Raw genomic sequence first — 12,757 nt, 5'->3', positions numbered from 1 at the left:
CAGCAACTTAGCCAATGTTATCGTACCTTTGTAGCTAGTCAATAATCAGAGCAGATGTCTAACATGTAAATAGCCTATCAAGTTATTGCGCATTGAGGAGACGAAAAGTCAGTTGTGTTTAGCAGCTGATAAGGCTCCACTTCATAAAGTTGTTTCTGTTCTAGATTTAGATTTACAATGACAGTGACAGAACCAGTGAAGATATTGATGGAAGAGTAATGGTTCGGTGTCCTGTCTTCCTGTTTGCTCCCTGCTTGTGATTACCAGATGTGTTTCACCTGTCCTGCATCACCTGTGTCTTACCTTGTGTATTTAACCTCACTATGCCTGTGTTTTGTCCTGCGTTTCATTCCCTGACGGATCTTCTGAGTTCCTGCTACATACCTGAGTTTTTTGAGAGTTAATAAATATATTTTGTTCCTCCGCACCTCTTGTTTTGTTGTCTGCATTTGATTCCAGACCTCTAGCTACCTATCCTGACAGGAACTGGTAATCACTTTGATGGAGCTGGTAATGCCACTGACGGAACCAGGAATAAACTTGCACTGATCTTTGCTGGAAGGCACCTTGATCTGTCGTCCCTGTGTTCAGGTCTCATCTCATCTTTCTGTCAGAAGCCTGTTCAGTTGAATACATAGTTTTCAGTGGAGAAAATTCTTTGCTGTCTTGGCTCACATGTGGGTGGTGCCTGTGTGTTTGTGTTTAACCCTTTCGCGAGCTACTGGAAAAGGGGCTGCGAGCAACTGGTAGCTCGCGAGCGACGTGTTGGAGACCCCTGCCATAGACCAATTGGCAATAAACCACCGCACAATTAATTTAAATACACATTTTGAACCAATGCATTGGATTCTCAGGGGTAATGTATGCACATATGGCCTTTTACTTTGGTAGCAATAATATGTCTCTGATGCTGCCCTCTTGTGGTGACCTTGATCAACACACTGGATTTGAAGATTTTCTTTTGGGCCCAACAGGTGTGGTGTCAGGTCAGAGATGTTATAAGAAGTTTATTTTAATACAGTAGTGGTGACTACACACTGGACTGTGTTGCCATCAGATCATTAGGCTACATTAGTCCATGTTACTCTGAATTTACAACCTTCATCAAACTGAGTTTTATGAGTCTACTGTATATCAAACCTTCTCCTTTAGCTGTCCAGAAATTTGATCTTTGAGCCTTGAGGCCACTATTATAGTTAAAACATTAGTTAAAACCACTATTATACTTAAAACAGATATGTAGCACCAGTTCATCAGATCTGAGTCTGGCTATCAGAGGAGTTACCAGGAATTAAGTCACACCCTCATGGTATGAGTTTGTGTTGACATTCATCGTTCACATTCATCACACACACCGGGACTGATGAAGGAGGATGATCAGTTTCTATGTTACTCAGCAGGTGAGACACAAACCGAGAATGATGAATATGATGAGTTTTATATGTTACTCAGCAGAAATGAGACACAAATGAAATGAATAGCTGAGTTTGTTTTCCGTGACTATAGCAGAAATCATATGTAATGGACAATAGCAACTGTCTTTAGGGCTTATGTTTTGAAATTTTAGTATTGTACAATAGCAACTGTCTTTAGTGCTTTTGTTTGTTTGTTTGTTTGTTTGTTTGTTTGTTTGTTTAGTGTGCTAACAAAAACTGCCTCTGAGTCTGGAAGTTTGTGTTTTGAGAGACCTGTACAGTCTGACAGCTCCAACACGATGTGGATGTGTATTTGATGTTGCTATTGGTCCCGTTGAGGTTTTTGGAGTGAAGGCAGCAAACAGCCAATAATTATCAATGTTGTGTTTATTAGTGGAGTTTTGCTGTCTGGTACTGAACAACTTTCATACCACACTGAGAGACAGTGGGTCAGGCAGTAAAATTTGCCAGCAGCTTTCTATTTTTTGTTGTTTTACCTCAGAAGACTCAAGAAGTGTAGCCATAAAAGAACTATGTTGTCAGACCAGGAACAAATTGTTGCACATCAGGCTTTACAGGAACTAGAAGCCTTCTTCCAGTAATGCAATCAGTTTTAATGTTGTTGGGGTTTTCTTTACTGGAAGAATAAAAGGAATTTCATTTCAGCACCTATAATTAATGAGATATGTTGTCTGAACCAGTTGTTCTTGTGACGTTTACTGAAACAAATAACAAGAAAATCCAAAGATCTTCATCAACACGTGAGCTGCAATTATGACACAACAGAAAAGTGACAATTCTGTTTGTTTTTTTTAAACACCCTTAAGAAGAAAACAGGATAGAAGAAACATGAAAGAAAACAAATCATAACATTAGCATTAAAATAAAAAATAAATGTCAGTACAAACACAGCTCACTGGAGATTCAGATTCTTTCCCTGCGATGACATGATCATAAATTCCAAGAACCTACTCCTGTATAGATAACGCTGGCAGTCGGATCACATGTCAGATACTGTCTCAGACTTTAATGTCACATGATCATAGCTTTTCAGAGATGATGTTTCATGGGTATACAAAGAGATGTTTACTCACACGATGCATTGTCTCTTTCTAGTTGATCCTGTGGATGTGTGAGGTTTACAAGGCAAGGCTTTGCTTTCAAAGAAGGAACATTTGTTTCAGTTCCCGATCTGTTGGATAATTAAAATACAACAGTTCAGGTAAGATGACACCTGAGTCACTGAATTCCTTCACCATGAACTCTTTAATAATGTGTAACTGATACTTTGCATTTGTCTCTTGTTTGTGTGGATCAGGATGCAGCAGCAGACACCAGGCTGCCATAGACCCAGCTCTGTGTCCATGCAGAGTGACTGGTCTACAGGTCACTATATTGACTTTAAAGGTGAACCATCTGCTGATGGAAGGTAAGACTTTGTTATTATCTGTTTGAGAGGAGTCATGTCTCTGTTCAGAGCTCCACAACCTGTTGAAGAACAATAAATCATTCACCACCTGTACAACAGCCACATCACAACCAGATCACAACACAGAAACCAAAGAGAAAAGTTCACTTACCTTTACAGTCAGAAGTAGGCCGACTGTAGGAATTACTCCCATTTAGCGGTGCAGTTGTATATTGTCAGATTATCGCTATCAGACATTTTCAGACATTTTATTTTGTCACTTGTTTGTATTAGGACGCAGCAGACGAAACCAGACCCCCCTGAACCCAGCTCTGTGTCCATGCAGAGTGACTGGTCTACAGGTCACTATATTGACTTTAAAGGTGAACCATCTGCTGATGGAAGGTAAGACTTTGTTATTATCTGTTCGCCCTGAGAAGAGGAGTCATGTCTCCACAACCTGTTGAAGAACAATAAATCGTTCACCACCTGTACAACAGCCACATTACAACCAGATCACAACACAGAAAACATAGAGAAAAGTTCACTTACCTTTACAGTCAGAAGTAGGCCGACTGTCCAGAGGTGGGTTGAAGGGGCAATTAAGTAAGGGATAATGCCCGACGAGGTGTCCATTATCAGAAATTAATGGACGACGCGGAGGCGTGAACCGTCCGACGCGAAGCGGAGGACGGTTGCTTCCGCGAAGTCCATTAATCTCTGATAATCGGACACCTCGAAGGCATTAACCGCTTATACCATGGTCACTACAGATAAATACATATTAAATCAAAGTTACTTATATATAATGTTGTATTTTACCGGTTAAAATGTTGTTTTACCGTTAAAATCCCCGTCTTTAAGCGCTGAGCCGATCGGACTATATAATAACACTCCGACCGATAAAAAAAAAAAAAGAGGACCCGCTGTGACCAGCGTAACTACAGCCAGTGACCACTGCCACAGCCCTGATAGTTGATCAGTGAGGGAGGGTGAGGTAACGGCTCAAATAGTTACGTGCAACACAAAGTATTATATCAGACGGCCATTGGCTCTTACCGCTGGTGTGTATACAGACTCCAGCGCCGGAAGCGCTGAAAAAAAAAGAATGTTTTGGGTCCTCGATTTCCCCGTTGCCGTGGATACCAACAAGCGTTTGAGCCAGCCGCAGTATAATAGAACGGAATCATGCTATTTACGAGGGAACAACTTGATGGTGCCATTATCACTTTTTAATGGACACCCAGCAGCCAATCAGAATCGAGGATTCACCCAGACCATGGTATAAAGCCCAAGAATTAATTGATATCCTTTTTAGGTTCTTGCAAGAATCTGGGAGTATTCTGGAGTATTTTGCAGAGTGGTCTAAAATCCAGTTCCTTTGACCATGTAAAAACAAGTCCTCAAGAAGCAGTAATCATCAATATAACTCACTGAGTCAGAGCACAAAGTCTGCCAAAGAAAACAGATACATCAGTAGGCATAATAAAAACCTCTACCTCATATACACCATGACAATATTCCCAGTCCGTATATCATGTTCCAAATGTAACTTACTATTACAGCAAAACTCCATTTCATTAGGAGATTTCAATTATATTTCTTTTGCTCCTTTATTACCAGATGATCGCTACATTTTCAAGCAACATTATGATCAAACTTTTCTTAATTTATTTTGTCACTTGTTTGTTTGTATTAGGATGCAGCAGAAACACCCAGTCTCTCCTGATCCCAGCGGTGTGTCCATGAAACGTAATGGGTCGAAGTACCTTCCTGTTTACTTTAAAAGTGGACAACAGTCTGGTGTACCGAACTATGCATCCACAAGCAGTGACGGGTCTGTAGGTCATTATTCTGACCTTAGAGATGGACATAGTCCTTGTGGAAGGTAAGGACTTAAAACTGAATTTGTCAGTTTTTAACTCTCAGAGGAGGAATCTTGTCTTGGTGCAGAGCTTCATAACCTGTGATAGGACGCAACTTCCTCTTTTTGTAACTGCTGATTAGGGTTGGCCATCGTTTGAATTTTAATGATTCCAGTTCTGATTCTGGTTAAGAATCCGTGTTTCGATTCTGATTCTCAATTCAAATTCTTTTAAGGGGTGGGGTCAAAAACGTTTGCAAATCAAAGACAATGCACGAATAAAAATTGTTTAGGAACTGTTTAGGGTTATCTAAGGGTTCACACCTGTGGTTCATTTGCTTGAGTTCAGGTCGAGGATCACTCAGATCGTTAAAACTTCTGAATGATTTTGATGGAATTGAAATGTCCAACCCTACTGTTGATGTTCCTCTCCACCATGGAAGCCAAACAGTCAGAGAACATTCAGTCTTTAAACTTGTCAGGTAATCCGAACTTGTGCACACCAGTGAGCAGAGTCCTGAGTTCCTGAATGGTTGTATCTTAAAGACTTCAGTCAGAGATTTTACCAAGGCTCTTAGCTGGTTTGTTTGAGTACTATGGACCAGGGTTTTCACTAATTTGACACCAAATGCAATCCCTGGATGGTTACTCGGCTGCCCAGGACTGATGGTGTGGTTGACTATCTGGAAGTCTTGTGTGGGGGCTGTTGCACAGTGTTATTACTTATTAGATAGTGCCACTTGCCTCTTTGGTGTGACATTATCCATCATAGTTCCATCATAGCCTTTTTCAGCAGGTCTAGTTTTCATGGCTCTGATCCTTGCCAACCATGTTTCCCCTGCAGGTCTGGCCATCAAAGCCTCTATATCTCTACATCTTCATTTCCTTCTTCCTCTTCAAACTAATCAGACAATTAATACTGGGACAAGTGGAAGTTGTCATGTATTGTGTTATAGAGGTGGAGTCACCAATAGGAGGTGCTGGAGCCTCACATGTATGTTGATCTGTACCAAAGATACACAATCATAAGCCCTTTGACTGAGTTCTCTGCTCAGTATGTATTTGCTACATAATATCTAGAAAACTAAAATATACTTGTTTGCTGCTATTGTTATTTAAATCATGTTTACAGAAACTTTAAACTTGATGTTTTTCCCAGTGCTCAGCAGAAGATCTCAGAGGTCCAGTTTGAACAGCAGTATCAACCAGACATGGACTCCATTTTTATGGTCTGTACATGTCTAATCACTGTTACTGTTGAACTACATCAACCAGAGATTAAATATTGAAATAATGTTCAGTCTCCATGCTGCTCTATTTATGAATCACATTTTGTGTTCAACCATTTTGAATTTTAAGTATATCATCTGTTCCAGGTGCTGGAGGAGAACATTGTCACTTTTGTGAAGAATGAGCTAAAGAGAGTCGGAAGGCTCCTGAGACCAGATTACCCAGAATGCTTAGACAGTCAGGGTGTGGATGAGATGTTGTACGGTGAGGATGTAGAGCAGAGAGGGAGCAGCAGAGAGGCGTTTCTGAAGATCACAGTGAACTTCCTGAGGACAATGAAGCAGGAGGATCTGGCTGACTGTCTGCGGAGCAGTAAGAGGATTTCTCTGTTCAACATGATGGAGAAATGAGAGATTTACTGACATGATGGATGGAAATATAGTGAAAGGAAATGTTTACATTTTTCATTGACCTAATTTGTTGCTTGTTCTTTTAGGAAATCGTACAGCAGTTTGTCAACGTAAATTCAAATCCAACCTGAAGAAGAAGTTCCAGTGTGTGTTTGAGGGGATCTCTAAAGCAGGAAACCCAACTCTTCTGAATCAGATCTACACAGAGCTCTACATCACAGAGGGAAGCAATGGAGAGGTCAATGATGAAACATAAGGACGGCGGGGGGTCAGACAGATTGAAACAAAGTATCCAGGAGACCAGACAGACCAGAAACAACCATCAGACAAAAAGACCATCTTTATAGTCTCACCTGGAAGAAAAAAGAATTATGGGAGCCAATCAAACAGGTTGATGACAAAGGGAGTGGCTGGCATTGGAAAACATTCTTCAACACAGACGTACACGTCTTGACTGGGCTGAAGACAAAGTCCAACCAGGACATACACTTCACAGTTCTCGTTCACCTTCATAGTGCTGAATGTGCTGAAAGAGCAAAAGTTCAGCTTGGTGTGAACTTGTATTCATATAACACTTCTTCTCTGAAACCAAAAAGCAGGAATCTGCAGCTTTGATCAGATTCCATGTCCGTCTTCATTCTTGACGGTCTTGACGGAGTGTTCTACTTCCTCTGGACGTACCACAACACTGAGATCCAACTGATGTGACAGAGTCCACCTCAGACAACTTGCTGCTGACTCAACCTGATCAGGGGGACAGCTGCTTCCCTCTGCTCGCCTCTGGAAAACCAACACGACCTGCATGCCAGCCAATCAGGATCCCTCCAGAGTGTGTTGGCTTGGTGACAGAGGTCAGATGGGTTCACTGATCCACAGAAGGTGAAGGTACTTCAGAAGAGGTTCAGAGATGAGGAGCAGTCCCTGGTGGGGAGGGGGAGAGGAGATCATCTTCCGCACATCAAGACCATCACGAAGCCTCCACATCATGTGCCACATCCCAGTCTTCTGCTGGATCACTGCTACAGTTCTGGAGGAGGTGTTGAAGACCAGAGAGGGAGGAGAGCTGCCCAAGACCCTGACTGAGATGTACATCCACTTCCTGGTGGTTCAGTCCAAACTGAAGAAGATCAAGTATGATGAAGGAGCTGAGACTGATCCACACTGGAGTCCAGAGAGCAGGAAGATGATTGGGTCTCTGGGAAAACTGGCTTTTGAGCAGCTGCAGAAAGGAAACCTGATCTTCTATGAATCAGACCTGACAGAGTGTGGCATCGATATCAGAGCAGCCTCAGTGTACTCAGGGGTGTTCACACAGATCTTTAAAGAGGAGAGCGGCCTGTACCAAGACAAGGTGTTCTGCTTCGTCCATCTGAGTGTTCAGGAGTTTCTGGCTGCTCTTCATGTTCATCTGACCTTCATCAACTCTGGAATCAATCTGATGTCAGAACAACAGACATCCTTTTGGTGTCTTGCAATTAAAAATGACCTGAATGACCTCTACCAGAGTTCTGTGGACAAGGCCTTGGAGAGTCTAAATGGACACCTGGACTTGTTCCTCCGCTTCCTCCTGGGTCTTTCCACTTGGAGAGCCAATCAGACTCTCTTCTTCTACAAAGGTACCTAATGTCACAGACAGGAAGTAGCTCACAGTCTAATCAGAAAACTGTCCAGTGCATCAAGAATAAGATCAGTGAGAATCTGTCTCCAGAGAAAAGCATCAATCTGTTCCACTGTCTGAATGAACTGAATGATCGCTATCTAGTGGAGGAGATCCAACAATCCCTGAGATCAGGACGTCTTTCCACAGATAAACTGTCTCCTGCTCAGTGGTCGGCTCTGGTCTTCGTCTTACTGTCATCAGAAAAAGATCTGGATGTGTTTGACCTGAAGAAATACTGTCGTTCAGAGGAGGCTCTTCTGAGGCTGCTGCCAGTGGTCAAAGCCTCCAACAAAGCGCTGTATGTAGAATAGATACAAAACTGATTAGGTATGCTTAATGTTTTACTTTTGACAAAACGTTTTGTTGGTGTTAATTACTCTTCCTTCCCCAGGCTGAGTGGCTGTAACCTCTCAAAAAGAAGTTGTGAAGCTTTGTCCTCAGTCCTCAGCTCCCAGTCCTCTAGTCTGAGAGAATTGGACCTGAGCAACAACGACCTGCAGGATTCAGGAGTGAAGCTGTTGTCTGTTGGACTGAAGAGTCCACACTGTGAGCTGGAAACTCTCAAGTAAGGATCAAGTTATTTTCTACAGAGGCATGTTATTGTAGCACAGCAATGTGTTCTTCAGTATCTGGTTAGTTGTAGTTGTAATGTGCATCCAATGGCCCCATCTGTTGCCTGGTTATGTGGGTGATGATGGCTTTCGTTTATTTCACAAAAAATCTGTGTTTATGTGTTCAGTCTGTCAGGTTGTCTGGTCACAGAGGAAGGCTGTTCTTCTCTGGCCTCAGCTCTGAGCTCCAACCCCTCCCATCTCAGAGAGCTGGACCTGAGCTACAATCATCCAGGGGACTCAGGAGTGAAGCTGTTGTCTGCTGGACTGAAGGATCCACACTGGAGACTGGACACTCTCAGGTATGATGGACAGACTAAATAACAAATAGACAAATAACTAATATAATGTTCATACTGGGAAACCTTTTTAACAGCAGCTCACAAGGCCTGTTAGACATTCATTTCCAGACACCATCAGTGCTAATCTATGTTTCATCCCCCCAGGTTGGATCATGGTGGGGAACAGATGTTGAAACCTGGTTGCAGGAAATGTGAGTATTATTTTCTGTTTGTCAACAAAACTACACAGAATTTCTGTTGATTGAACAAATAATAAACCCATTAAATGAGAGTCATTATGCCGGCCATTGATTGAATGTGAGACTCACTTAACTGATGTTTATCATCACCAACACCGTAGAACTAAATATTCAAGTAGACAAAATAAAAGACAACATCAGTTATTGCAATCATTACAGAAATAGAATGGCTTAGCACCGTAGCTAATACTGATAAAAATACATGGAGCATACTAACCACTTTAGCCTGCTCCTCAACCAACGGCAGAGTCATTCCCAGTGGAAGTCTTCATAGTCAAAAATACATTCTTCATCAGAAAACTCTCATAAACCTCATTCACACAGGAAGCTAGGAGTGATAAACAAAAAAAGAGGGAGATGAACTAGCAGACATCACCGCTACAGGTGCTCCTCTGTCTCTGTGTGAAGCCATGGATGTAGCTTACGGAGCTAACAGACACTACTTCCTGTTTTTACTAATTTCAAAATAAAAGCATGTATTTTTAAAATAGATTCAAAAAACGGTCATGATAAACTGTGTTGTGTCTTATTCTACCCATCAGACCCCTTTGGACCTGAACTGGACATGAACTCAGTGAACAGAAACCTCAAACTGACCAACAACAACAGGAAGGTGACACGTGTGGAAAAGGATCAGCTATATCATGATCATCCAGACAGATTTGAATGCTATCAACTGCTGCTGAGGAATAAGGTGACAGATCGTTGTTACTGGGAAGTTGAGTGTAGAAAATGGGTTGAGATCGGCGTCACTTACAGAGGAATCAGAAGAAAGGGAAACAGCGCTTTCTGTCTGCTCGGAAGAAATGATCAGTCCTGGAGTCTGAAGTGCTCTGATGATGGTTACTCTGCCTGGCACAACAACAGAGAAATAGAAATCTCTGTCTCTCCCTCCTCTAACAGAGTAGCAGTGTATGTGGACTGTCCTGCTGGCACTCTGTCCTTCTACAGTGTCTCCTCTGACAGACTGATCCACATCCACACCTTCAACACCACATTCACTGAACCTCTGTATCCTGGGTTCAGGATCTGCTCATTGGACTCCTCAGTGTCACTCTGCAGGTTGTAGGAAGGAGGTCATGTAAACCACATGTGTAGGAAACAATTACATTTTTCATGTTATTTCATGCTACAAATGATCATTTAGTGCAATGATATTTTCTATAACATCATATAGAGATTGAATGTACATAAGCAGGAATAATATGCACACATGCTGTATTATTAGTTATTTTTCTTTACTATTGTTTCTGTTGTATTATTTAAAGCAGAAGTAAGTGGTCCGGTCGTTTTCGCTAATGCTGCGTTCCAGGCAGGCTTTTGAAATCGTAAATTACAGCTTCAAGTCACAACTTACGACTTTGTAGCGTTCCAGGCAACCCACTCGTGTTTTTCCGACCTGTTTTACCGGTGAAAGTCACTATAACGGCCACTCGTAACTTCCGACCGGTGAACTCGTACCAGATCGAACTGGTACGACTTCACGGTCGGAAAAATACGAGTTTCATTGAACGCACCATAACAGTCCTCGTCGCTACGTCACCACATTCACGGCGTTCCTTGGCTGCACACACAGCCCTGCATGCCGTTCTCTCTCCTCATTGGATAAAAACTGTAGGATACGATAAATGTTTTCTCCTCGACTCAGAGCAGAGCAGAGTGACTGACAGACCCGTGTTTCAGACCAAACACTCTATGTAAGTGATTGCTGTCGGAAGATATAACTATTTAAGACTTATATTAACACAAATATATCACTTACTTCTGCTTTAATGTATCATGTGAGGAGTCTGAGGGTTTTAGGAACACTAATTCTGAACACTAATGTTACTCAGCTGTTGCCAGTAGGTGGCAGCAGCAACAAACTGATGATATTGATGTAAGCAGTGCTGCTGAAAATGTCTTCAAAATACCTTGCTATTGTTATCAATAAATCAACTGGACAACATGCATCACTTCTTTTGAGTTATCCCATTACATGGTTTGTTCTGTGAATGACTGCAGGAATGGTTGTGTGTAGTGTAGCGGACCAGAGGCATCACAAGAAAAGTTATAAAACATTTCCCTAATTAAATATTTTAATAGATGAGCTGACAAGCTGACTTTCTAGCCAATGACTCATATACTGATTGGTTCACACCCATCTTTTAATTTAGTCTTCATTTTGATTTCAGTTATAAACCTGTAAATTTTGATGAGTGTGTCTTGATAAACATAACCTATAAACATCTTGTAGCTTTAGTATAACACCACTAGATGGTGGCGGGCGCCTTTCTTGTGTTGGTGAGTTGTGGTGGTAGCCTACCTGGAGTTGAGAGATGCTGGGAGCCAACCGAGCCAACTAGTGCAGGTTGTACTGTCTGTGTTCTACTTTCCTTGTCTCAGTAGCACTGTGGAGACCATTGTATAGTCGATGTTACAGCATGAAGTATGGAAATTTACCTCCTTGTCTGTCCACTCTGTGAGCTAACCGGAGCTATTGCTAACCTTTTAGTCATTAGATCTCCCAGTTACAACCAGCAAATCCTCAAAAACCTCACATAGCCTACATATTTTAAATAAGGTGGGCATACTACATTAACAATTTCAGAAACCATGGTAATTCAAACTCAACCTGTACATGACACCAAGTCACAATGAGTCTCGTCAGCCTTTGCGCATTAAAGATTAGTTTGAAAGCTCCGAGGCAGGTTTGTTTAGCACCAACGCTAACAAGACAGAAAAAGTGCGCTGGTGCCGTGATAATTTAAGCAGCCCTGTGTGAGAATCCCCAACGAAAAAAAAGCACCCTCATCTTGTTTTTAAGAGAGGAGGAAGAAAAAGAAAGGCGCCAACTGTCATCACAGCTGCACCAAAATGGCCTCCGTGTTTTCCCTCCATCGCCCTGTTGCCATGGCTACTGTCAGACATTCCAATCACACTTCGCACAGGCACAGCGGAGGAAAGGGCACTGAGTGACAACAAGGACTAAACAACAACGCCCAACAAAGCTGAGATTCTGCCAATTTGTGTAGCCTAGCTAAAATTAAACTGCCTCAAGTCATGCAAGTAAATGCCAAAACTTGGTCAATTAGCTACCTTGAAGGAAGTAGACGGACAAATAAAGAAAACTGTGTGCTCTGGAGTGGATGGACGAGTTTTGATTTCGCCCATATGTTTTTTTTTAGACACGCACTTATGGGAGCGTGACTTGTCCTCAGCTCACACTCACAGACACACAAGGACTGTCGAAGGAGAAGGAGCACCTACAGTAGCTACTTCACGTGAGTTGTTTCCTGACACATGAAGGTGGAAATTAGTGTCTGAAAGTTGACCTGGAGTGACTTCAGCAGGTGAGAATCTTACCTGAGAAATCTGTAAATGTCTGAACAGGATCGTTGTGGTCACATTGTCTTGTGTCACTTTAAAACTGGACTGCAGAAATGATTATAGATGCTGATTGACTGTTTTTAAAATATGTAGGCTAATAGTCTTACCAATTTCTGATGGAGTTAAAGTACAATGATTTGAGATTCAGTTGCATTTATGTTGGTGTTTCATCGAATCAACAGAGATCTGACTGTGAGAAGCAGTTGTCATTGAAAACACAGAAAGAACTGGTCAGACAACCTTGATCAA

At 42.0% G+C, this 12,757-nt stretch overlaps 3 protein-coding genes across 4 annotated transcripts in view; all 3 read left to right on the top strand.

Annotated features, from left to right (window-relative positions):
* LOC146961263 (protein NLRC3-like) overlaps nt 1–10,390 on the top strand; it is a 14,103-nt gene extending 3,713 nt beyond the window's left edge. Inside the window, exons 4-6 of one of the 2 annotated variants that reach the window (XM_085770306.1) lie at nt 8,727–8,900; nt 9,045–9,091; nt 9,682–10,390. In XM_085770306.1, the coding sequence (XP_085626432.1) occupies nt 8,727–8,900; nt 9,045–9,091; nt 9,682–10,208 (748 nt within the window). In that variant the 3' untranslated portion in view covers nt 10,209–10,390. The remainder of the gene's footprint in view (nt 1–8,726; nt 8,901–9,044; nt 9,092–9,681) is intronic. The other variant, XM_085770308.1, reaches the window with a different exon arrangement.
* LOC146961265 (uncharacterized) lies at nt 2,692–6,583 on the top strand. Its single transcript, XM_085771624.1, has 6 exons — nt 2,692–2,844; nt 3,118–3,228; nt 4,523–4,598; nt 5,869–5,916; nt 6,064–6,289; nt 6,414–6,583. Exons 1-6 carry the CDS (start codon nt 2,735–2,737, stop codon nt 6,581–6,583), a joined length of 741 nt encoding a protein of 246 aa, XP_085627750.1. The 5' UTR covers nt 2,692–2,734.
* On the top strand, nt 7,235–7,951 carry LOC146961264 (NLR family CARD domain-containing protein 3-like). Its single transcript, XM_085771623.1, has one exon. It carries the CDS (start codon nt 7,235–7,237, stop codon nt 7,949–7,951), a length of 717 nt encoding a protein of 238 aa, XP_085627749.1.
* Nucleotides 10,391–12,757: the final 2,367 nt, after the last annotated feature.

This window comes from Trachurus japonicus, chromosome 24 (assembly GCF_045865225.1).
Source record: "Trachurus japonicus isolate A0001 chromosome 24, Traja_1.0".
NCBI lineage: Eukaryota > Metazoa > Chordata > Actinopteri > Carangiformes > Carangidae > Trachurus > Trachurus japonicus.
Note: the sequence above shows the minus strand (reverse complement) of the source record. Positions and strands in the feature narration are given on the sequence as shown.